The sequence below is a fragment of the Bombus huntii genome, chromosome 11, assembly GCF_024542735.1.
Source record: "Bombus huntii isolate Logan2020A chromosome 11, iyBomHunt1.1, whole genome shotgun sequence".
Classification (NCBI taxonomy): domain Eukaryota; kingdom Metazoa; phylum Arthropoda; class Insecta; order Hymenoptera; family Apidae; genus Bombus; species Bombus huntii.
Window position 1 is genome coordinate 1,246,400 of NC_066248.1, and position 21,798 is coordinate 1,268,197.

The 21,798-nt window shown below is 31.0% G+C and overlaps 5 protein-coding genes across 13 annotated transcripts; 3 read left to right on the forward strand and 2 right to left on the reverse strand.

The window, feature by feature from the left end:
* Nucleotides 1–64: 64 nt before the first annotated feature.
* On the reverse strand, nt 65–1,950 carry LOC126871065 (dynein light chain Tctex-type). Of its 2 annotated transcripts, none has more exons than XM_050629437.1 (5): nt 1,802–1,950; nt 1,134–1,226; nt 906–992; nt 492–657; nt 65–405 (listed from the first exon to the last, which is right to left on the reverse strand). In XM_050629437.1, the coding sequence occupies exons 3-5, from the start codon at nt 927–929 to the stop codon at nt 257–259; spliced, it is 339 nt and encodes a 112-aa protein (XP_050485394.1). In that variant the 5' UTR covers nt 930–992; nt 1,134–1,226; nt 1,802–1,950; the 3' UTR covers nt 65–256. The 2 variants fall into 2 exon arrangements, with proteins under 2 accessions (XP_050485394.1, XP_050485395.1); XM_050629438.1 differs by having other exon boundaries at nt 906–1,032.
* A 223-nt stretch (nt 1,951–2,173) lies between these two features.
* Nucleotides 2,174–3,134, forward strand: LOC126871063 (distal membrane-arm assembly complex protein 2). Its single transcript, XM_050629431.1, has one exon. The coding sequence runs from the start codon at nt 2,181–2,183 to the stop codon at nt 3,018–3,020; it is 840 nt and encodes a 279-aa protein (XP_050485388.1). The 5' UTR covers nt 2,174–2,180; the 3' UTR covers nt 3,021–3,134.
* LOC126871064 (U11/U12 small nuclear ribonucleoprotein 25 kDa protein-like) lies at nt 2,860–4,201 on the reverse strand. Of its 4 annotated transcripts, none has more exons than XM_050629433.1 (3): nt 3,566–4,031; nt 3,108–3,385; nt 2,860–3,009 (listed from the first exon to the last, which is right to left on the reverse strand). In XM_050629433.1, exons 1-2 carry the CDS (start codon nt 3,851–3,853, stop codon nt 3,131–3,133), a joined length of 543 nt encoding a protein of 180 aa, XP_050485390.1. In that variant the 5' UTR covers nt 3,854–4,031; the 3' UTR covers nt 2,860–3,009; nt 3,108–3,130. The 4 variants fall into 4 exon arrangements, with proteins under 4 accessions (XP_050485390.1, XP_050485392.1, XP_050485393.1 ...); XM_050629435.1 differs by having other exon boundaries at nt 2,887–3,034; nt 3,566–4,032; XM_050629436.1 differs by lacking the exon at nt 2,860–3,009 and adding an exon at nt 4,053–4,201 and having other exon boundaries at nt 3,034–3,385; nt 3,566–3,880.
* A 19-nt stretch (nt 4,202–4,220) lies between these two features.
* LOC126871061 (integral membrane protein 2B) lies at nt 4,221–6,844 on the forward strand. Of its 3 annotated transcripts, XM_050629430.1 has the most exons (7): nt 4,222–4,478; nt 4,964–5,273; nt 5,346–5,521; nt 5,601–5,715; nt 5,806–5,952; nt 6,028–6,229; nt 6,330–6,844. In XM_050629430.1, exons 1-6 carry the CDS (start codon nt 4,410–4,412, stop codon nt 6,147–6,149), a joined length of 939 nt encoding a protein of 312 aa, XP_050485387.1. In that variant the 5' UTR covers nt 4,222–4,409; the 3' UTR covers nt 6,150–6,229; nt 6,330–6,844. The 3 variants fall into 3 exon arrangements, with proteins under 3 accessions (XP_050485385.1, XP_050485386.1, XP_050485387.1); XM_050629428.1 differs by having other exon boundaries at nt 4,221–4,478; nt 4,964–5,521; XM_050629429.1 differs by lacking the exon at nt 6,330–6,844 and having other exon boundaries at nt 4,221–4,478; nt 4,964–5,521; nt 6,028–6,328.
* Nucleotides 6,845–7,374: 530 nt separating this feature from the next.
* On the forward strand, nt 7,375–21,076 carry LOC126871055 (long-chain fatty acid transport protein 1-like). 3 transcript variants are annotated; one of them, XM_050629417.1, is made up of 11 exons: nt 7,375–8,658; nt 9,780–10,022; nt 14,303–14,453; nt 14,904–15,141; nt 15,610–15,835; nt 17,299–17,497; nt 17,968–18,160; nt 18,428–18,574; nt 18,736–18,873; nt 19,020–19,177; nt 19,348–21,076. In XM_050629417.1, the coding sequence occupies exons 2-11, from the start codon at nt 9,832–9,834 to the stop codon at nt 19,654–19,656; spliced, it is 1,950 nt and encodes a 649-aa protein (XP_050485374.1). In that variant the 5' UTR covers nt 7,375–8,658; nt 9,780–9,831; the 3' UTR covers nt 19,657–21,076. The 3 variants fall into 3 exon arrangements, with proteins under 3 accessions (XP_050485374.1, XP_050485375.1, XP_050485376.1); XM_050629418.1 differs by having other exon boundaries at nt 7,375–8,653; XM_050629419.1 differs by lacking the exon at nt 7,375–8,658 and adding an exon at nt 8,774–9,298.
* The last annotated feature ends 722 nt before the right edge of the window (nt 21,077–21,798 follow it).

Consider the following 21,798-nt stretch of genomic DNA (forward strand, 5'->3'; position numbering starts at 1 on the left):
TTATAATAAATACATATATATACATACAAAAACAACAAAATATTTTAGTTAATAAATACAATAATTAGTGTCTTAAATGCAATGTATTTGCAATATAAAAAATACATAATATATCGTGAAAAGGAAGAGGCTATTGTGTAAAATAGATTTTATATTTCCTACACCATACTTGTAATTTTTGCAACTTAGTAAACGAAATTTTATTCTTTGTTGAGATTTTAGTTTATCAGAAAAGCGTTTAAAATACTAGAGTCAGTTAAATTGCTAGACCAAATACAGAAACGATACAATACATTGTCTTGTTTTCCCAACGCACTGTACAACTACCATCAGTAGCATTATCCCAATAGCAAGAACTCGCAGTATGCAGTCCTGCTCCATTTTTTTGCATTATAGTACAAGTCACTAAAACAATTTTTTTAGTTCAACAAAAGATGAATTATTTAACTACAATTACTAAATTGGTTCTTGTGAATTATAAAAATACATACCTATATATTTATATGGCTTTTGAAGTTTTGTAAGATTCCCCAAACATCCTTCGACAACATTCGAGGTCCACTGATTTACTTTGTTATGTTGATAAGCATTTCCCCCAATAGATACTTCAATCGCTTCCTTAATAATTTTGCTTACATCATCGACCACAAATTGGGTCTAAAATATTAAAGTACTCGCTAAACTACTATATAAAGATATTAGTCATTTAAATCAAATGTGAATGTACATGTAAAATAAGCTATCATTATCAAGGTAACAGTCATTTTTGTCATTAAAATAAACATCGTTTATAATAAATAAATATATAAAAAAGCATTAAAATATGAATCTATACTGTATGTTCACATATTCTGACAATTCAGAAATAGACACATATTTTATTTGAAAAAGAGAAAAATACTAACCTCTTCTTGCATATCTTCCATCATCTTGTCAAACTTTTAATAAATTGCACACCAATGACTTTTATATTAATCCAAAAATAATTACCCCTTTAATCAAAATACGATTAATAGATTGACATCGCCAATACTGTTAGAATATTAGATCATTTTTAATAATAATACACATTATTACAAATAAAAAATTACATGCTTTATAAATTATATTGGATTAATTATATCTTTTCTCACCTTATATATTTTGCACACAAAAATACCGGCACAAGTATATTATAAGACGTATTGCAGTTTCATCAGCAACACCAAAGAAATATCTAGCGACAACTACCGCAGAATGTAAATTGATTACTGTCGACTGTTGAACATTGCATATTCGTTCAGATGTTTGACATGCCAATTTCAAATAGTTTTAAAATTTGAGCAAATAATTCAATATAAAATATAAAGGGTATCTTATCAAACTTAATATTTTATATTCTTTTGTTAATTTAAGTACACCTTCCTTAAAATATTAACTCATGTTTTTATAAATTGTACGGTACACAAAAGAAATTGTATAGGTTAAAATAATTACACGTCACAAACTACTGATTCATTTAAAATATCTTACTTTTATTAAAATATTTATTAGCATTAGTAGTGTTACTAGTATTAATATTAGCCTTAGTGGCAAACAATACAACGTGTTAGTACGTAATATTATTTCGGTATTCAATTAATTAATAACTTTAATAATTCCTTAATTGAGTATCAAATTTATTGCATTAATAATTAGATAATATACAATAATAATAACAAAACTACAGATACCCATACAAATTTTCAATACCATTCAATTAGTATTACTATAATGCTATAATTGCTATTGAAGTAATTTTCAATTTAATGTATATACATACTGATCATCCATGATAGTATTTCTTGTTCTATTACGACACGTATGTATAACTATGCCAAGTAATGTATGTAAAAGAAATCATTGGTTCGAGGATTTTTTATGATTCGTGAAATTTTTATAATTTAAATTACGGCGGTAAATCGATATATTATGTTGACTATCGACAGCACGGTATCATTATAGTGAACATGCCCAGTGTATATTATTAGACATATATACTCGCTGATGTTCAATAGCTTTAGTGAACAACTGTTTATTTTTGCAAAAGTATTGTTATTAAATGAATATTATAAAATTATACATATTTTGAAACAAGTTATGAGATAAGACAAATTTGTGAGACAAGAGATATCATTCATACATGAAACTACATAATAAAAATGTTACGTCAACGTTATACCCGCATGATATTCAAACAAATTTTTGAACATAAAAGTGTTTATAGACCGGTACAGGTTAACGTGACACGTTCGTTTTATGATAACCATGAAGCTATCAGTCACTTTATAAAGTATTTACGTAAACGACAAGTTACTGTTGGAACAAAAGCAGAAGCTTATGGCAGACACGTTTACGGTCCACCACTAGGAATGCTTGTAAAGGTAGAAGCACCTAATTTGCATGATTTTCTTGTATTCCGTCTACAACATTGGTGGAAACGTCAAAAAGATAATTATAAGGAATATGTCGAAAAAGAACAATATAAAAAATATATCTTAGCAGGTCCAGATTTGGCAGCAGCTAAGTATGTTATAGAGTGTAGCGGTAAAATAAGGTTCAAAAATCACAATGAATGGATAGATAAAACTAAGAAGAATGAACTTTCAAAATTGCCAGAAGAATATGATGAAAACTTTATTTTAGAGGAAATAGATTTCAATGGATATCCTATAAGATTTGAACATCTTGATTTTATTTTTAATCTCTATAATTTAAGAACACTAAGCTTCAGAGGTTGTAAAACAATTGATGATTGGTCATTGGATAAATTGTCTGCAGAATTTCCAAAGTTAGAGCATCTTGACGTATCAGAATGTGAAAATGTAACAGAAAGGGGACTAGAAGCACTATATAGAATGCCTAACTTGAAGAAATTAACTGTGACTAATTTTCATGGATCTGCAGCATTCGAATTAACTTGTTTCTTATTAGAAGATGTCAATCCATATCTAAAATGTGAAATTCAACAACCACAATACAAATGTTTACCTGAAAAATAATATATATAAGAAATCTAATTAATAATAATAGTATAATGTACTTTTTAAAGTATAAATTGCTATGTAATGTAAAATTGCAGTATTTACATATTACACGTTTTACGCAAAAACTAAGAGTGTTTTATCAATTTGTTTTTTTCTCTACGTCTTTTTACATAATGTAATTCTACTTTGTTTGTGATTCCATAAGCTTTTATATTTTCATTGTCATCTGTTAATCTAACATTCTCAAAACATAGATGATACTTTTTCCAAATATGTTTCCAACTTATCTTCTTTTTGACTTTCTCTCTCTTCAGAGATAAATTTGTATGTCGTTTTATAGCTTTCTTGAGATCTACGACTGTAGTGTGGTGAGGGGGTACCTAAAATCATAAAGAATCAATTTAAAATAATCCAAAAATCGTTATATAGATTGTTATCCTAATTTTTCTTTATTTTAATTATCAAACATAGTAAATGTTATATACAAACAATATCAAATGTATAACAACGTAATACAAAATATAAAAAATATATAAAAAGTTATTTGAAAAATGTCTCACCACAATTCCAAGTTTTGGCAATTCTCCACGATTCAAATACAAAGTTATCGCTTGTCCTTGTGCAACTGCAATTTGAGCTTTGAGTTCCTCGATAGTAACATCCGCCGGTAAACCAGAAAGTAACGGATCGCTTTCAATTATATTACGAATTGCTCCTTTTGTTAGCTTGACTAATTCATCATGATCAAGTTCTGCGCATTTATCAATTATTTCTTCTTTTTTAATCAAATTATTTCCCTGCTCTTCTTTTGATTTAGCATTTTGAAATGTACACTGAATTTTATCCATAATTTCTATATATCGTAATTGAAAATACTGTAAACATTGAATGCATAAAAAAGATATTAAATAATAATAATATTAAGACTTCGTGCTTTGTGTAAATCATGTAATATTCTTAGTTGTATCGTTGTGTATGTGTGTGTGTGTGTGTGCGCGCGCGCATGTGTGTGCAATCAAAATGTGCACATATAAATACATAAAATACCTGTTATACGTAGAAAACATTGAGAAGCGGTCGACTTCCTTTCACACGGAGTTGACGCATGCGCAAATAGTATTTATTAGTGCATTGAGGGCGCGGTTGTCACCGATCAATCTCGGTTGCATTTATATGTGTGTGTAGTTATGTGTATGTATGTATGTATGTATGTAGTTCATCCTGAAATTTTGTGGATATAGCGCGCGATACTTAGCTACGTCGTGTAAGTTGTGTTACATTTCGATATTTGCCAAAGTGTGGTGATTATTCGTTATAATTGTACGATCGAACGCACGGAAAAAATTTCCGTGCTAGAGGTCTATTGATATTTAAAAGAATACTGAAATCAAAACATTTATCAAGATGACGATCATCACAAAGGCCATTACTGAGAAGAAGGAACAACCGTTGTTTATTGCGGAGAATTCAGCGGTTAGCACTATTTTGATATTTATCAAACTCTAGCATTAGTGATATTTTAATGTTGTTAACGATGAAACATTAATAGAAATAATCGCAGAAATTTTAAATCTAGTTTGCTCTTTATAAATAAATATTCATCATGTCATCGAATTTATCGTTCTCCATGAATTTTATTCATTTTTAATAAATTTATTTGTGTGTAAATGTAATTTTATCTTTGCCTCTTGCATGGTGCTGCGTATTTGATACATTTTATGACGTCGTTTAATAGTTCGTTACACGTATTCACCATTATCGCAGACCAGCGACGATATAGTGGTGGTGGGATTGCAAAATTGATATAGATAGATGAGAGTTCACCTCTAGAAAATTACTGTTCCCATTTAGTTAATCGTTGTGAATATTAAAATGATATTTTTTTCTTCATCAAACATTGTTTTCATCAAAACTCATGAAGTAGGGTTCAGTATAAATAAATATCATTATGTAAACAGGAAAATGGTAAACGGGATGCGGAGGCACAATGCTTGAAGTCCGATGTGGGAGGTCATTATTTTGTTTCTCGGAGAAGCATTTATCGCATTCATGTGACCGCAACATTTTTACTGTTTATCGTTGCATTTATGATTCTGCTAATTGGAGTCATGGGTGGATTATACATATACAGACAATATTCTAGAACACAAATGCACAGATTTAAAACTGGATGGTACAGCATTCCTTATGACAAATCAAGCAAAACACCTTATATCAAAGATGTACTGCACGAAGGCTTGGTAGCAGATTCTAATATAATTATACAAGGTTTGAGAAGAGCTACAAAACAAGAAGTTATGGATATTATACAAAATATTGACCCTGATTTGATTGCAAAAGGTGTGAAAAAAATTACAGAGCAGGAAGCTGCGGATATTATCAAAAATATAAGTAACATAAGAAGCTTCTTCAAGGAACGATTTGAGATCGATTTGGAAAATGAGCACTATGAGAAAATTGATGTGCCAGATTTCCGTGGCGGGCGTCAAGGTCGATTTGTACATGATTTTAACATTGTAAGCATGTTGAAATATGTATTATATAAGGTATCTGACAGAAAGAATATATTACTTTGTATAATTTATTTCTTTATAGAATAAAACTGGCATAATTGATATTGATGGGCAATGTTGCTTTGTGATGCCACTTGATCGTCAAGCAGTTTTACCACCGCGCAATATGTATGATCTTCTCAGAAAAATGTATAATGGTAATTTTCGTATATTTTGTAAAACAAATGAATTCGAATTTGGAAATAAGTAATATAATAATATATTTTTTATTTGTATAATGGTTGCAGGTTATTACGAAGTAGACACAGAAATTGTGCGTAAAACAATGAAAGTGGTCACTCCACCAATCTCTGATTTATCAGTTGTTGGGACATATATAGCTCGTGAATGTCAGGATTTACCAACATATATGTTGACAAAAGTAAATTCAAATGGTCGGTATATTCAATACTATCTAATGATTGTTTAATATTATTGATTGGACTAATGTATATATCTTTATTTTGCAGTTGTTAAACGTAGTATATCAAACGGAGTATTTGGACAATTTGCAGGAAAAAATATCATAGAATTTGACATTTTGAACTTAGAAGATATAAATGCATATAACAAGAAAAGTCCACAAAATTGAACAGAAGGAATTTATAATTATTTTAGAATATTTACCGTTGTAGATCAATGTAAAAATTATATCCAATCCAGCAAACTTAGGTAATTTCTTTGTGAATTGCTACAAATCATATTGCCACCAACTTTATTTTTTTTAAATCCACGAAGAACTACTTATTTTTAAATATACATTCACTTTCAGGACGTTCATTAAGTCTTCCCATCATTTCCTATCTTAGCTCCAAATCAGTAATGCTATAATAAAAATAAGATATGTTAGTTATTGTACATCTGTTTAACATTTTACGAGAGTTTAATTCAGTAGCATGCTGATTATAAATGGCTGATGCGGTTGCAGAACTATTGCATTTTTACATAAACGTGTGTCAAGTACATATCCAACTTAAGTAACAGTGAAATGTCAGTGGTGCTTATTTATAAGGTAGAACTACATTTATTTACTTTTTATGCTTAAATTCTCTGTCGAACGGTTCTAGTAAAATGATAGAGATAATTCATATTAAAATTGTTGTACACTTAATACATAGTCATACAATCGAATGACTAATAATTGTACAAACTAGCACGTTATTTTATAAATCGTATACTAATTCTATAAATCACGGATTTAAATGTTTTTATGAAAAATAATTTACACTTTCACCCGTTTATGAACAGTTGTAGTTTAAGAACTAATTAAAATACGTTTAAACGATATTTGTTCTTTCGTTAGATAATAGTAAATGTGTTGCAGAAACACGTGTTTTATAACACGTATTCTGAAAGAAATTTAACAGTAAAATATGTATTGAAAATGATAAAACATGAATAATAAAGTTACTGTGACCAGGTCAATAATACGAAGATTACGAATTAAAGCATGTGATCGAATAGTTCTACATCAAACTTTCTTCCTGTCATATAACATTCCTGCTATGAATTTTGATTTTATCGACGCTCAATATAAAAGACTTATATAAATTACAAAGAGAGTTAATACATGTGTATTATTTTATCAAACTTGATTGCATATATGTTTTTGTAACATGCGATTGCATGATTATTTAATTTTACAATAAAATGAATAACGATCGTATTTCATTTGCATTTTTAATAGATTTTTAAGCTTTACTGTTTACGAGCAAACCAGCCTCAAGTATGTCTGTCTTTTTTAATTTATTAAATCTTCGTATCAATTTTAATAAATTTAAAATAATATTTTAAATTTAATAGGTTTTGTTCCAATGTGATTATAAAATTATAGATATAATCAAAATTTTGGTGATTTCAATTGAATTTCTCTTCCTGGTAATCAGTTTTATTTAAACCATTTGGAGATAATATGAAATTTGTTTTGAAAATCAAAATGATGCGCTATTGTATTACCTATTTGTATTTTATATATATCGCAATCTTTAATATTATTTAAGTTTATTCTTCGTATATTACGAATCATATATTTTCGATTAAAATATACTATGCTATATGAATACTGATTATTCATTGTTCTTTAACATATAGATGGTGCTGCAATCTAATTATACGCAGATCATTAAAAATTATAATTCTTTCATTGACAATATGAATTTTTATTTTAAAATATATGTGAATGTAAAATATATGTGATCGAATTTTTCTAGAGCATTATTGTATTTATAATTAATAAATATGTAAAAGTAAATAGTAACGATTGCAGAAGTTTTCATGTTGAAAACTAACAAAGTATCGTACATAACAACGTATTATATTAGTTACCAGAATTATAATTAAATTGAAATCTCGAATAAATGTCTACAGCATATTTAACATATTTTGGCAAAAATGATTTTTAAGTTACATTGTTCCATAAGTTTTAAACTCCTCGCGTGCTTCTTATGTTTATTACATTACATCACCTTCTGGCGAAATATCTGCAGCAAGTTTGCGTGTATGAAGACGACCGACAAGAATCGTAGATTAACGTCTATAGTCTATACAAATGAGGAGCAAGAAACGTAATAATATAAATTTTCAAGCATTCTTTACACAAAAAGCAAACTGTTTCTAATAAACGTTTTCGAATAGAATTTTTTTTCCCATTTCACTTTTCTTTGCTCGTTTATCTTTAACCGTGATTTTTTAAAAAAACTCTCAATAGGCAAACTTGAAAGTAAAAAGCATACACGAAACAAAACGGCGCTTGCTCAGGTTCGCAGAGTGGCTGGGCATGCCTAGTAGCGATGCGACAGGAACGTGAAGTTGGAGGAACGCCGTTGGTAGGAATCTCGTTAAAATAAAACTTCGATTTTCTGTTGCTTTGTACGTACACTATCGCTCGGGAATTATTCTCAGTGGTGGCGCAATAGCGAAGTGCCGTCGGAACGCGGTGTCTGCAGTCAAGTCAGTCGCTTTGCCGGCTGTTAGTGTTGTTGGTGCATCGTCGAGAGTGGCCTCGCTCCGAGAGGCACAGGATATTGATTTGCACGCTGTCTCGTACGATTTTCAATTCAGGATCAACCGTGGTGCTTCTCGTACCCCTTGAAACGAGTAAGGTACTTATTTATTCTCGTGCACCACATGCAATTTCATCTTAACAGAAGAAATCTCGAATAAATTTCCAGCTATTTTGTTAAAATCACTGGGTATTTTGTACAAAATATATATGAGGGAACTGGATTGGGATTGGATCAAAAGATTGTGATATTTTTATATATTGTCTCAGCTGGATCGTGGTATTAGTAAAACATAGGATATATTGATCGTCACGATTGTAATTGTGATATAAAGGGATATAAAGAGTCGTGATAGTGGAACATCAAAATGCATCGAATTTTGCATAGTTATAGTATAGTAATATCTTATTTGGTTTCGATATCTAATAATAACTTAAAATGATCGTGGTATTTATCTTTTAAAACATTAACTCGTAGGTTTTTGTTATATGTATATAAAGTGACGATGTGACATTCGAGCATGAAAGATTCATCGGGGCGTTTTACGCGGTTCTGGATGTAATATTGATCGTGACACGTTGCACATAGGTATAAATGATCGTTGTTGTGGCACTCGCGTATCCCTATAGCGGAAGGTTGCGGTTGTCGGAGCTGTAACACGTGCGACTCGAAGACAAGGAGGCCGTCCAAGCAATCTCGTGCATCTTTGAAACAAAGAACCTTGTCGTATTAATTCGGTGTAAGTTCTTTAACAAAGAGACTGACCGTGGTTCGTAGCATGACTCTCAGATGCAAACATCGTTCGTGGCGTGTTTTTGTTGGCTTCGAAATAGAAAAGACTGGCCGTGGCATTTAAATGCGCCAGAATTTAATAAAATTTAAGAAAGTTTGGTTCGATATGCGAATAATTGATACGATTACGTCGTCAACCCTTAAAATGCTAAGTATTGATCGCTACACTTTGTGCGAGTCAGAAATAAAGCTGCTGATTGTGTTACCTTACATAATTTTGAACCGCCAGAGAGTAATCGTTCTACATAGAAGTTGACTTTCCTATATGTAAAATAGAAAATAAAATTAATGTTCTTTGGTGCAAAAGTAGCGACGTTATTCTCGTGGAAACGTTCTTACCCTGAGTAGAAGAACAGTACGCGATATAATTGGTCTTTTCATATTCGATATACATATAAGGAAACTGATCATCGTGTTATCTTTTGCAGTTCCGAGGTACGGGTACCAGAACTCAGCGAACAGACTGGGTGACGCTGGATCATGGATGTTACACTTTTGCTGTTAGCTCTGGGTGTTATTGCTGCGATGTTCGGTGTTGTGGCGACGAGGTTCGGTTTCCCTGGGTTCAACAAGATTGCCCAGGTCGCGCTTGCTTTGGCCTTACTTCCAGTTATCTGCAAATTTCATCGGAAGCTATATATCATTTGCAAAGTTCTACCTCGTGACCTGAAGTAAGTCCTAAATCTATTATTATCGATCGACTGCTAATTTTAAGGCATTCGTGGAGAGTTTGAAAGTGTAACAATGAACATAATGCAGGAACGTACAAAACACCCAAATTATAGTGTTCGTTATAAGATTTATTACGGTATGTAAAATAATTCTTTATCTAGAGCCCATCTTTTTTATATTGGCGAAAATATAAATTTTCATAAAGTTATCAACGTTACATGCGGAAACTGATAGGATCGAAGTAGAGAAAACTTTTCACCAAATATTGGAAATCGTTGAATGCCGATAATTGATGAATCGTATCGAATGTATCAGACAGCGAAAATTATATAGTATTCGTTAACAACTCTTTCTGACTGCGTCAGAGGTTATTCAGGAGGTAGTAGTAAGATATCACTTAAAAATACAATGAGAAAGTGTTGAAGCTTTTAGGAAAATGAATATTTATTTATATAGCTATATCGATCTCGGTTTAAAGTGCATAAGGTCTTCGCGAGACTATTGTACGACAAGCTTTATTACTAGAAAAAGTTCACGTCTGGAAATTTATACTATGAATCTCTTTGGATGTGCTATATTTCGTAGCCTTACCATGTGCAGGTCATTCGCTGCGTTTATGAAGTATTTATAAAAGCAATGTTCATTAGTCTAGACTAAACATTTCACAGTTATCGCGTAACTATATAATATTTCGTTTCCTTGTGACTGTTTAATTTATTTTTTATTACGTTAACGCGTAAAACAGCGAATTTTATTTTCTCTCTGTTTGCAACATTTATTTATTCAAAAATCTACTTATCATATTTTTTCCTATAATCTTTATACATTATATTTATTATGTAGTTAGAAGGAGAAAGCTCACTAATAAAGGAATAATGACAAAGAAAAATATAGGAAGCTCGGTTCTCTGTACGCTTGATCTCAATAACTCAACATTCATATCGCGGCTCCTTATCAGCTTTTTATCACCTGCTTCGCTCTACACAAAGTCATTACCAGTACCTTCGTAGAGCCTTTTTGATTGTTTTTCAAACGTTTCGCTTTCGTCCGCGACGAGAAAGTACTTGCTCATACCAGATGCGTTTCTTCAATCATCAACGGTCACTGACCTGCGTAAGGCTACGCTCGTTGGCTAAAAAGACCGTTAGAGAAAAGAAATGCTTACTTTGGTAAATATGCTCGTATCTACTCGTTTTTCTGTACGTATATGTCGCAAAAGTAATGCACACGTTACTCGATAGTGACATCGGCAAAGTGATATCGGTAGTTTCAGTATCGAGAGCAGAACGCGGAATTATTTGTCTAATGCGAGAAACATAGTTCCGTTACCATCGATGGTTAAATGAACTTCGATTGCGGAATACAAAGGTTAACGGAGTAGATTAGAGAGGGATGATTTGATAGAATATTTGAAGATCAAACAAGATGTGAGAAGAGTATGGAATTGTTATTGGAGAAAAATGGATCGTATCTCTCTCTCTCTCTCTTTCTCTCTTTTCTCTCTGCTGCTATTACATCTCGTAATAAATACGTTCCTCGCACTTTTCTGTACCCAAGAGTTGTCTGTATCCGTTGCATTGTGTCGACGCATAATAGTATTAGTCAGTTGAGCGTATTTGTAAAAGTTGATACAAAGCTGATCGAGTACAATTTTCTGTATGACAAAGGCTTAAGAGGCGGGAAAAAACGTATTTTTCTATTTAGTATTTTTAATTGCTTTTAATCTAGCGATATGAGATCAATCAGTAGAAAAAGTAGAGGTAAATTGCGTTATAAAATATGAAATGACTCGAAAAGGAAGATGCTTCTGGTATTATCTTGTTATCATTGAGATTTTTATCAAAAGCTCCTGTCTTGTTGTGTTTCGCGATTATTTGCTAATTACATATATACTTTGCAAATCAAAGAATCGTAAATACGAGCGTAGAAATCTCGTCGGATCTATCCTAAGTCTATTTTAATACCATTTGTTGCTCCTGATCGGAATTAGCAGCGATTATGTTCTCGCATCACTATATACGATATACACGAGGTAATGAAAAAAGATGAATTTTCCTATTTGTCCAGTAGATAGCTGAACTATTTAAATACGTATACACATACTACTAACTAGTACACAAGATTTTATATAACTACTTGTTATAATTGACATCGTAGGATGAACATCAAAGCTTGTTATTACTGGAAAAGGTGCACGTACGCGCATCGCACTTCCTGTGACTGATAAAAATTCCAAAGTTCAATCAATGTGTATCTTTGGCCATGCGATAATGTCATTTAAACTAACTTATCACTGACAAACAAATTTGAATCGGTTGTAAGTTTTACTTGTTTTCTCATAATTGTTCAAAGTTCAAACGTTATATACGATGTCCCATCAACGGCGTCTCGATAAATGATCATTCACATTAAAACGTGTTATGTCTATGATATGAAACGTAATATAAATAGTAGCGTAAACAGCAATGAAATTTTACCGTCCAATAAAATCGTAGGTAAATGTTTGCGTATAATCACAGTTCCTGTATCATTCTAAATATTTGTTTCAAATAAACGACACAAGCAATCTTGAATTTTATAATTTTCTGTATGATAGAAATAGAATATTTTGATGAAAAAATAGAGAACACAGCGTTAAGCGAAGTGAAAAGTTTCGATCTTAATTATCGAAGCTGAAGAAGTTGGATAATTTTCAACTTTGAACGATGGGAATTCGAAGAAAAAATATACGACATTAAAAACATAGGAGGACAAAGGGTAATGAACCGACAGTTCTAAATATGATTAAAATCCGAAGAAGACATAGAAAATAGAAAGCGAACGAGGGAGAATGGATTATACAGTGTTGAGTATTTATAATTAGAATTTTAAGACATAAGATGGATAGCGGAAGGGAGTATGCAAGCCTGGAGGTCTAAAAGAAATAAATCTAACATCTTCTTTCGTTTACAAGTATTTGATGAAAAATCAAGATTTATACAGGGGACTTTAAGCAACGTTTTAACTCTATGTTCCTATTTCGAGTATAAAATTTCGAGTTTTTAAATCCGACATGATTACGTATCTTCGCAATTTTTCATGATTAAATTTCACAGAGAAAACTGGATAATATAAGGCATAGACAACGAAGGAAAGTAGATTATCTAAATTTAAGTTTCCTTAGAATTCCAAAAAAAAAAAAAGTAAAATGTACAAGGCATAGATAGATAAGAAATTTTTCAATTTTAAATATTTTGCAATGAAATTAGAAGATAAGAATATGCAACTCATTAGACGATAAGAAAAAGTAGGTCGTCTTTTGTTAGACGCATTACGTACATACGTATATTAGATATAGACTACCAACATATCGCAACATATGTATATGTTTACAATTTCTTTATTAAATCGTTTCGAACATTGTTGACTTAGTCGTAATTTTAAAATTGCGCTCAATATTGTATGTGCGAATAGAACTAATTTATATTAATTATAAGTTTAGCAGTATGCCATTAATTAGTACCGTATTCTATCAATGCGAGTAAATTTACTTCTTAGTAGAAAATGAATTTGTTATCTATTGATTTCTAGTCGAACTGTTACCTTCGTCTTTTTTTTCTTTTTCTATCTAAGATACGATACGATGTAATATCTTCGTTACCAACTTTTCTAGTATACAAAGCGTTTCTAGTATATTGTACTGTATTACTTACTGTAGGCGTTATCTAGCAACTTTTATCATTACTGATGTTAATGACACTAGTTTTTACCTTTTCGTTAGTATTTACATACATACTTTTAGCTTATCAAATCTAACAATTAAATACGATGCATGTAATCCGAAAAGATTACGAGGAACTCCGAAAAGATAATACAATTGATGACATTTTTTTTTTTTTGATAAAATCGTAGGCAAAGTTAAACTTTAATTCTGTAGAGTTCCCGAATCTTGAAAATTCGCTAAAATATTTTTCTGATAAATATGTTTATTTGGGGAAATTAGCAAGGTTCGATTCATGCTTCGTGAAATTAAAACAGATAAATGTTATCTTGTTTGTGCAAATATTTTTTTGAATGAACGTAATTGCGTCAGTGTGTACGTAAAAAATTAAGATCAATTTTTTTTAAGGCATCGTAGTATCGAAAAAACGCGATAAACGCGAAACAAAAATTTATACGACGACTTTAAATTGCAAATGCAATAAACATATAGCTAGAAGAGAGATTCAAGTTTTTCGATAAAAATATATAATTTTATCAAACTCTTAATCTCGTGAAAAATTATCTTTATAATTTTCAGATTCCTGTATCGTGCTGTTACGGCAGAAATCGAAATAAAAGGGCAACGTCGAAACAATATGACCGTCGTGAAGGTTTTTAAGAAAAGAGTGGATCGTTATCCTAACAAGCCTTGCTTCTTCTTCGAGGATCAAGTTTGGACTTATTCCGACGTACGTACATATGCAACATGCGAGCTCGATAATTTCGATCGTGGACGTTAATTTCTTATTTGTCGATTATTTAAATCTTTCGGTTTTCTTTAAAGAGCATCGAAGCAGAGGAAGATTACATTTTCGTTTATATGTCTGCAAGAATCTTGTCCGTTGAAAATAATTTTCATTTGTTCTAAAACACGAATACATCTGTAGTAGTGTATAAAAAGGTTGTAAATTAATTCAATTAATTCCTTAAACAGAATTATAGAGAGCCAGAGACAGGTATTTCGTGCATCATTACAGATTCAAGTGAAAAAACGTCTCTGTTTATTTTACTCTCCTTTTTTATTTATTATTTATTATTTGCAAATAGTACACCGAATATAACGATTGGTTACTTTTTCTCTTTCATCTGCAGATATAAGAGACAATAAGAGGATAATGTTTAAAAATTCAAACTTGCAGATTAACAAATATAGCAACCAGATAGCATATATTTTTCAAAAAGCTGGTTACGTAAAAGGAGATGCTGTGGCCTTAATGATGCCCAATAGACCAGAATATGCCGCGATTTGGCTTGGCCTGGGAAAACTCGGTGTCGTTACCGCACTGATTAACACGAATTTGCGTCTCCAGTCTTTGATTCATTGTCTTCGTATCGCTGAAGTGAAGAGTATCATTTACGTGGAAGAATACTCGTCTGGTAAATATGACATGGACGTGATTTATCTTGCAACAATTACAACGTGATAAAGAAAGGGGAAAAAGGCAATCGAAGGAACGAGACATCACAAAGAAATCGTTATTTAAGATGTAGAACAATTATTCAGTAAAGATCATTGTTAATGGAATTGGAGATAACTTGCTATCTTTAACGTTTAATTTATTACAAAATGTGATTTTCTTTGATTACACGTGTTTATTTTAGTCGAGTGTGAAAGGTTGTTTAAATAACAGAGGGTGAGGGAGGGAACTGTAAATCAAGTGCTTGTTCAGCCATTGAAATCATTAAAATAAAGTTGAAGAGACATTTCGGTATATTCTTCCAACGATTGTGTGTAAATCGTAGTATAAATTATCGAATTTTCTACGTCAGAAATAACGATGATCATAGAAATGTAGGTAGCACAAGAATTCGGACAAATATATAAAAATTAAATTGTTTTCTTAGCCGTCGATGACATTATGGACTCGATCCAGGGAATCGCGAGATACAAAGTATGTTTCAAGTCTGAAACCTGTGAGAACGGAGTGTACGATTTGAACAAACTTATATCGGAAGCCAGCACGAATGAGCCTGTCGTAAAAGACGAACCCAATTACCGGGATAAACTGCTATACTTTTACACAAGCGGTACCACTGGTTTACCGAAAGTTGCAATAGTTCTCAATTCGAGGTAAGAACCCATATTCTTTAAATCTTTCCCTCAAATGTAGCGAAACGAGGCTTTTATCCTGTTACCTTTAGTTCAATTAAAAGAGGGTGATTGGCTTACTTGGTATTATTTATAAAATTATTATTTCGAATCGTGTTAAATATAATCGTTAGTTTTGAAAGTATAGTTATAGTTTTAAAAATATCAAGCAAGCGAAACACATTCTGTATGACGCGGTTTGATTTTTTTTTGCATTGAACTTTAACTAAAAAGTGGTCAAGGTTGATAGTATCGTTAGATACTATACCCTAGAATTTACTATAATCTTTAACACAAAAGTTGATTTATTATGTAAATATATCGACCCTCCGTACCTAGGTCGGTCTTGAACGACAAAATTAAGACAACGCTTTAGAGACTTAAAGTCAGATCAACGGTATTCCTTTTAATGGTATTATATGGCGATTGAGTAAATCTCCTGATTACGATTAACTTTGTAACATAATTATAGAACCGATAATTCCAGGTCTGCATAATTGTATTATCTAAAATCTAATAAACAATATAATTCGAACGAAACTCTAAAGAGAAAAATTATTGTAGAAAAGGAAATAAAATTTTAAAGGTAGAAATGATTGTACATGCATGAAACATTGAACGTTTCATTTATTGGACATTTTACTACTACAAATAATTATCATTTCTAGTATGGTAAATTAATTTATTGTTAGCAAATAAAATATTTTTAACCAAGTTTTTTTCTACGGATAACGGTATCGTTGGAAATATTTTATCGAAAATATGTAATTTTCCATTCTGCTCGTTATACAGTATATAAAAAAACAGATAACGAGCTCGACTTGTACTGTTAGAGCAATTTTTAGTAAAGGTTTTTAAACTTTCATTTATGCTTAGACAGAGTTCCGTGTACAGAATGAATTATCTCCCTGCTGAACGTATAAATGATCTATAATCCTCTCAGGAAAGCCTTACGACTCGTCGAGAATGAGATTACATGTAAATGTAGTCTCTTTACCCAGAGACTGCTTCCTGTCTGCCTGCATTATGACTGTTTTATGCTACTAATAAAATACCCTAGCTCCTGTCCATGTCAACTTTCATTTCGATTTATCGTTAATTCTTTTGGATGAAATAAAGAAGCAATTTAATTCAATCATACGTCATATATTAATTTTGAACATGGCTTGCAATGAAAAAGTATATAGAAAGATTTTAAGAATTTCTTTCTATTTTAGATTCCTACTTTTCATAAATATTTTATTTCTGCTAACATTCTTTAAAATTATTTCAATTTCAAGCTCGTCAGATGAGATTACATCAAATCAGACAATAACGCTTTGAGTGATTACTATTTATCATATAAAAGTACTATTTGTTTTATAAATAATTGAAACAACGTTAATCATTTCGTTGTACTTTATGATACATAGAATAAAAATAATAACGTAACGTATGTGTTACAGATACTTGCTGGTCGTAATGCCCTTTAATTTGGTGGGCTTGAGATCGGGTGATATCCTATACAATCCAAATCCCTTGTACCATACTGCTGGTGGAATGCTTGGAGTAGGTTTCGCAATTCTGAAAGGTATACCAACCGTGTTAAGGACCAAGTTTTCAGTGTCGGCTTATTGGACAGATTGCATCAAATATAATTGTACCGTAGGTGATTTACAAAATTTTTATACTGTATAGCGATCTCAGTGAAATTAATGCTTACAAAATTGGATTTTCAATTCGCTCATTTTCGTCACGATATCCGTTAGTCTCTCCAAAGCAGAAGGAACGGCTTATAAACGAGAATAAATTAGTACATTGCGCTATACAGATTTGAGTCATTTTGCTATATGTAAAATTACATATTCGACGTTATTTTGTTCCTAAACTTTATGAAAAATAATTAATTTACTGATATCGTTAATACCTCTAAAACATCCAAATTATATTAAGTGTTTTCATTACTGATTAATTTGCAACAATTGCATAATTTATAAGAGAATATTTTGTATTATTAATGCGTTTTTAATTATTAAGTTAGTGCACGGCGTAGTGTAACAATTGATTGGACATTGTACAATTTTTAAATGTAAATGTAATGCCCGTTCCTATCAAATTGTAATTTTGTTTGTTAGGCAGCACAATACGTCGGTGAAATGTGTCGTTACTTGCTGAATGCACCCCCCAAACCGGAAGATAATGCGCATCGTTTGAGACTCATGTTTGGAAATGGCATGAGGCCGCAGATTTGGGGCGAATTTGTCAAACGCTTCAACATTAAACGAATTTCCGAATTCTACGGATCTAGCGAGGGCAATGCTAACATTGGTAACATTCAATATTTTAATTATATATCTAGGAACGTTATGTAAAAACATTTGGAAAATATTCTTATATTTTATTCAATTTCTTCTCTTTTATACTTTATTCAATTTCGAATTTCGATCATATTTTATATTGTAATCAATTTTACTTACTTATAGCATTCAAATAAAATTGTAACAACAAATCATAAGCTGATATTCCTTATTGTAATTTTTATATTTAATTCTTACAGTAGAGATTCTTAAATAATTCGTTATTGTTGTATTACAGCTAATTTAGACGGTCGAACTGGCGCCGTCGGTTTTGTGCCACTAATTGTGCCACGAGTGTTTCATCCTCTAGCAATTATCCGCGTAAATAACCAGACATACGAGCCTGTTAGAGGAACCAATGGCTTATGTATAAGAGCAGAAACAAGTAAGAATTTAACTTTGATGTTAAACAATTCATAACGGATGCGAAAGCAAACTTTGCTGAAATATTGGTTTTGTCGTGTTAAATTTATTTTTGTAATACACTTAATACGAAATTCTACTTATTTTCTCTGCAAAACTATCTTTTTTTTTTTTTTTTGATAGATGAGCCAGGCATGTTCATAGGATTAATAAAAGAAGGAGACGCGTTAAGAGAGTTCAATGGATATCTGGATAAAGAAGAATCGAAAAGAAAAATAATACAAGATGTGTTTGTGAAAGGTGATAAGGCCTTTCTAACAGGTGAGTTGTACTTTAATAACTGATAAGGGACTTATACGCAGTCGTAAAAGGACCTTCGTCCAATCAAATGTTCGTTTAAATAAAAGTCTTTACCACCAACGATTTTCTCTTAAGATAATTTCTATTTTCTGAAATTCTTTTCTTAGGTGATATTTTAGTAGAGGATGAATGCGGTTATATCTATTTCAAGGATAGAGTAGGCGACACGTTTAGGTGGAAGGGAGAAAACGTTGCTACTGCAGAAGTGGAGGGAGTTATCAGTAATATTGCAGGAAAAAGAGACGCTACCGTTTACGGAGTTCAGGTTTGTTAACAAAAATAATTATATCCGCTTTTAATATAACATTAATACATAGATAATTTTAATAAAAGACGTAGTTAATTACTATGTAAAACTTGTCACACTTTTTTGTACATAAAGTTTGACTTGTATTTTAAATCTAAAAACGTGAATTAATTTTAATATCACCGAAGGTGCCTGGAATGGAAGGAAGGGCAGGAATGGCAGCGATAGTTGACCCAGACAGCCTTCTGGATTTCAAAGCTCTTGCAGAAGGTTTAGAGAAAGCACTGCCAGCATACGCTAGACCAATCTTCTTGCGAATTGTGAAAGAACTGGAAATAACAGGGACATTTAAGTTGAAGAAGATGAACCTTCAAAAGGAAGGTTTCGATCCGAGCAAAATTCAAGACAAGATGTACTTCTTATCCGGTAACAAAGAATACGTCGAAATCACGCCAGAACTTTATCAAGAAATTATTTCCGGATCGAGAAAGTTCTAGTTGTAACATTAACGCTTGGCGAGCGACACTCAATTGTCGAATATACTTGTAAAACGAGTACATATATAACTTTTTTTACAACATGAATATGACTTTCTGCACGCGCCTTGTAGATACAATGCATAGGATATTATGTAATAACATCAGGCATGTTAAACCATAGAATTATAGGCGGATGTTTTTTGAACTTATGAAAAGAAGGGGAGAGAGTTATTTTTACGAGGGCTCAAAAATAGGAAAAAGAGATAAGCGGAAAAGAAATTACATTTTTGTCATCAACGACGGGAGACGAATATGGTGACATGTTCCTGTTTATTTTATAAATACTGTGTATATTTTTAATCAAACGAAACGGTCCGTAGTATAAGACAAATTGGCATTGTAGGTAGGAAGATAGCAACGAATAAAGTCATTCTTAACACGTAATGCTGATTTTTCATCAGAAATACCTTATTTAAGCATATAGAAATTTCTCAGGTCTTTAGATAATTCTACCTGCGACTATAAAACAATCAAAAAGAAATAAATTACTTACGTCTGCAGTATTTAGATTACATGTAATTTGTCACCTCGTATATCGTTTGCAAATTTATTATTTATACGCATATGTTTATTGAATTTGCACTCGTCCCATTTGCGTTTATACCAAAATGCCGATAGATTAAAAACAAAATGTGAATATACACGATGATTAAGCATAATATTATATGTAAGCTCAACTTATTCTACTAGCTCCGTCAAGATATGATAGATGTATATAAGTTTGTTAAAAAGAATTGACATTTAATCAAACATAATTTCACTTCCACTCTAAACTACTTAAAAGTAATACATAGTTTGTTGTACTTAGAAGTCTGTATTTGTATACATATATGTTTTAATAGCGCACTACATTGTCCATATACTCGACCAAAGTAATGGTGCAACTAATTATTTTAAATAATATTTATTTTAATGAAATATTAAATTTTTGTTTTTCTGTATGTATAATCTTCGTAGATTTGATACTTAAAATATCGTATAGACGTTCTCGATTCTGAAATATCTGAACAATATTCACGTTAAAATTTGTATAGACGATTGATAAAATTAAATTACGTATTTTACAAAATTTTATCAGTGATCTTATTAACTAATTAATTTGTTATTTAATAACTGTTTAACGATTTGTGAACAAAGACTCTGTTTATATTTTTATATATAAAAAAAATTGCAGTTGTATTCAATATCTGATAAATCTAAAAATTAGTATTTCAAAATGATATACGTCGTAAAACTTTCCTGATTTGAATATCATTTGGAAATTAAAGTACTTTAAATTACTAGTTTTATTATTTATTAGATATTACCGACTTGTATATTATTAGTCAATATGGTATTGATATAGATTGTTGTAAATAAATAATTACACTTTATATAACGTGCGACAATCTGATTTATTCCTTAGTGTCACATCATATTATTAAAGTATTATCTTCAAACTTGAGGATAATTTCTTTTACTAATTTAACATTGTGTTCGAGACGGAATGTTTTATAATAATATAGCAGTCTAAAGAAAAAGAAATTAAAATAAAGTCCTGAAAATGTAGTGAATTGATCAAATTAATCTGACGTAGAATATTCAAGTCTAAAGCCTAAATTCACAAAATTTGGTAATAAGTAAAAATTTTAATTTCCCGAAATAATTTTCTTACATACTTGCCTGCTTAAATAAGATACAATATAATATCTGTAGTTTCTATTTATATAATTATAAATTTTATTAGTGGTAAAATAATTTCACAAGATGCACAAAATTATTATGTACTGTAGACGAAGGTAACAACCATTCGATATAGACATAGGTGAAAAATTAAATAAATCATTTTATCAGATTTTATTAATGAGTTATTTCACCCCGTCTGCTTTAATTATTCATATAGAAACGTCATCTTATTATTTACAAACATGAACATGACACAATTGCAATATTCATATCACAAATAATAATTATGGCAATTACAAATAGCTTCGATATTAACGGAGCTAAAACAAATTTTCCCTAATTTTTATAACCGATCTGCGGCTATATCTAGACGATACTAAATTCCTTTAAAAGATCTAATTTGTTTACATCATATAACGATGACGCAATTATTTC